This window comes from Alnus glutinosa, chromosome 5, assembly GCF_958979055.1.
Source record: "Alnus glutinosa chromosome 5, dhAlnGlut1.1, whole genome shotgun sequence".
Classification (NCBI taxonomy): Eukaryota; Viridiplantae; Streptophyta; class Magnoliopsida; order Fagales; family Betulaceae; genus Alnus; species Alnus glutinosa.
This window is the reverse complement of record NC_084890.1, coordinates 749,127-752,958: the sequence shown is the minus strand read 5'-3', so window position 1 is coordinate 752,958 and position 3,832 is coordinate 749,127. Positions and strand designations below refer to the sequence as shown.

General features: G+C 34.5%; 1 protein-coding gene across 1 annotated transcript; it reads right to left on the bottom strand.

Annotated features, from left to right (window-relative positions):
• Nucleotides 1–1,144: 1,144 nt before the first annotated feature.
• On the bottom strand, nucleotides 1,145–2,299 carry LOC133868164 (F-box protein CPR1-like). The gene has a single exon (XM_062304987.1). The coding sequence runs from the start codon at nucleotides 2,297–2,299 to the stop codon at nucleotides 1,145–1,147; it is 1,155 nt and encodes a 384-aa protein (XP_062160971.1).
• Nucleotides 2,300–3,832: the final 1,533 nt, after the last annotated feature.

Here is a 3,832-nt window from a genome sequence, read left to right as displayed (position 1 = left end):
AAAATTCAAAAAAAAAAAAATAATAAATTTTTTTAAAGATTCACGCATAGGTATTTTTACAAATTCTGTTAAATTCTAACCATCACTCAACAGAAATTTAACGGAAAAGAGTAGTATTTTTAGAATTTTGACGGAATTTAACTGAAAATTTTAACGGATGACTGAAATTGAAATTTTCTGAAAAATGGATACCCAAAATTGAGACGTTTTAAAGTTTAGTTATATTCTTTCAAAATACGTGAAAGTTAAGCTGCTATAAGTGAAATTCTCCTTTTTCTTCAATTTTTTTTTTTGTTAAAAAAACAAAACAAAAGTTGGTGCTTTCTTGGGCCAGCCTAAACAAACTTATCAGCAATAATGATGATCATTGATCATAACAATAATAATACTTGCAAAATATTAATGATAAGAAGAAAATACAGGAACGTAACTAAAAATGAAGTCCAAAATCTCCTAATCAAATCCAAACAACATAAGCAAATCAAATAAATGAGATCAAAAAATTTGCCAAACTTATGTAGACTTTCGCACAAGCATCATTCAATTCACGCATTCCGATTGCCAAAACTGCTATACAAATTAACTGTTGTGATTCAAGTTACTTAAAGATAATAATCGTCTAAAGCAGTTAAGAGTTACGAATTAATAATCGCAACCGCTTGTCACCATATATGTTCAACAAACAAAATTAATGCTTAAGCAAAATAATTCGACCGCTGGAGAACAAATAACAAAGATTCTCGATCTGCTAATCTATACATAATTTACATATTTGACTGCAGCAGAGTTATCGACTTAATTGTGGCAGAATTTTTTGAAGTTCTGTCACCCATCACATACTCAAAGACCGGCAGGATAAATGAATCTCATAATAATTAACTATAATAATCACGATGATCGATTTTCGCACATAAAAATAACAAAACATATACCATTAACTATTTTCCTTCAAAAGACAAGAAAATGAGTGTAGGAATATATACTAATTACTTAATCAAACCCACCAGTACGTCCACCTAAAACACCAAGACTACTGACTAGGCCCCATAATGCATGCATTGCTGCTTATAATTGTCTTTACCGGCGCGCATATATGGTAGAATAAACTGACCCACCTTGGCACATTTTTTTACCTTTGCCATCCTTATTGAAGGTAATTGTCACTGTCAGCATCGAGAAGAACAACGGTGCTTCCCACACAAGTGTATGGCAGAAAGAAATACTCGGGCATATTCTGAATCTCAACAATCTTGCGAGTATTCTTTTTTATGTCATACCAATAGAGTTCTATGCAATGATCATCTATAACTTCTCCCGTAAGAACCTTTTCGCCTTCATGCGAGAACACTAAGGGTGACAAGTTGGAAAAAGCCGGCTGCACCCAATAAAGCAGGGTCCAACTACTGCTCACCCCATACTCCTTCATGACCCAAACTTCACAGAGATCCTCAAAAACTGCACAGAGCCATCCTCCCAGGTCCACAAAATGGACACGCTTTTTGATAGAAAAATTAACGGGAAACTCATGCACTCGAAATTTCTCAGTGCTGAGATCAAATGCGACATGCTTCTTTTTTAAGTCCATCGTAAATATTGGAGTAGCCACCCAATGAAAAGCACCGTTTGAGAAACTGTACGGGCCTGATAAAGAATACGGTTCCTCAACAGGCCATTCTTCTTCCACCATTCTCCAAGAGTGTTCTCTGAGACTGTATATGTCAAGAGAATAAGCTCTTCTACCTTCCCTTACACGCTCAAGCGTGGCCCGTTGATGGAATTTTACAAGCCTTAAAACCTTGTAGTCGTCGTTGACCCGGTCGTATCCAAATGATAAGTATTCTCCACAAACAAACTTCTCTTTAGGCTTAGAGGGTAATTTTTTGTGTTTTCTGATTAATGGGTTCCATATCACAAACTCACAGACAGCATTATCGTCGTTTCCGATGCAAACCAGGCCATTGCAAGAGTCTACAATCTCCGTGGACGGTAAGTGGTGCAGTGGGTGTTTGATCTTCACGGCCTCGCCGAACCGATCATCGATGGAAAAGTTTACCATGAGGTAATCCAGTGGCTCGTCGGTCTCTAAAATGAGGGTGCGTTCTTTGGAGCGTTTGAGATGCAACTTGATGAAATATGAGTCGTTGATTATTAAGGCGAACCATGACTTTGAAACGTACTGAAAACGAACCAGACACTTGACAGGTAGTAGGGAAAGTATCTCGATGATGAGCTCTTGCGGGAGACTCGTCCTCTTTTGTTGAGCGAATTCCTCGTTCTTTTGGTATATATGATTCTTCATCCGTTCTGAACTGAACGTGTTTGGTTGGGTTTTGCATGCTATGGAATATTATATGGATGGCGGCAGCAGAGGTTAAGGTGGTATATATATAATTGATATTTGTAACCCTGTTATGTCGAATCCTCTGAACAAGGAAAGTAGCTGTTGGAGGGCTCCCCGTAAGGAAAACGAATAAAAATTATGAGCTGATCCAAAAAGCAGAGATGCCTATGAGAGTCTGAGGTGGGTAACCCTCAAATCCACGGACTATAAAGCCATTCATACGGGCTGGTGGGCAGCCTTCCCTACTAACCGCCCAAATTAGGAGAGATCATCCAAAAAGGTTTTGGTATATATGTTTAGTTTCTTTTAAAAGTAATTGATGCAAGTATATATCATGTTATAGTTGATATGGGTTGATTCTCAATTATATTTGTAATCTTTGATATTTATAAATGGACAAAAATTAGTTACAAATCCGTTGGTAGCCAAAGGCAAATTAGAATTTGATAATTTGAGAATCTCAAATAATTAAACAATTTAAGGGAATACTGATCCGCAGGGGCGGAGCCAAGTTTTAGGCTTTGGGGGGGTCAAATTGAAAAAATAATAATTTTGGAGGCTAAAACTACAAATTTTTTAAAGAATAGGGGGAAAATTATATTTTTTTCTTTTTTTTTTAGATTTTTTCTTTTTTTGGGGGGAGAGCCCTTTGGCTTGGGGGGGCTTGGCCCCTGCTGATCCGTTTTGTGGGACGGGCATCAATAATTACGCTCAGTCTTCAGAAAATATATATATATATATATATATATCTTTTGAGAATAACTATATAATAAATAAGGCAACTCATTATTTTCCATAATTAAATGAGGACAATTGGACAACCCAATGGCCACAATGTAAACGTTAGCATTTAATAATAATAAAATAAAATAAATAGTATTTAGCAACTTATAGCATTATCATATTTAAGGAAAATTATGAGGACAACCCAATATATATGGCAATATATATTTTTAAACATTAGCATTCTCTTATTTATAAAAGTTTGACATTTGTTAAATAAACTATTTAAAGATATTTAATGAGAGTTTGGTAATAAAATTTTCAATTAAAAATTTAAATTTTATTCAAAAAAATTGATTTAGGTCGTTGTTAAGGTGAACCTAAATTTTATTTCAAATTTAGGTAGTTAATTAATGCGAATTTTGAAAGACATGAAGATACTCTTTTTGAAATTTTAATGCCCAGGCATGCAGCTTTTGGAGAGAAGATTTATTGTTTATACAATTGCAGAATATGATTTTAGGTTTAAGTCTTCATTTAATGCGATTTTCTAAGATTCTATGTATGTTAATGCGATTTTCAAGGCAACTTGTTTAATGCAATTGAAGAATAGGATTTTATATGTAGCCGGTTTATGTCTTTAATTAACGTGATTTTTGAAAGACTTGAGATACTTTTTCATTCCTTCAAAAAAAGAAAAAAAAAAAAAAAAAAAAAAAAAAAAAACTTTTTCGACATTTTAATGCCCTTGGCAGGCATGCGACTTTT

Bases quoted from the DNA above. Each gene is read 5' to 3' on its own strand.
- LOC133868164 (XM_062304987.1), bottom strand. From the start codon at position 2,299: ATGAAGAATCATATATACCAAAAGAACGAGGAATTCGCTCAACAAAAG.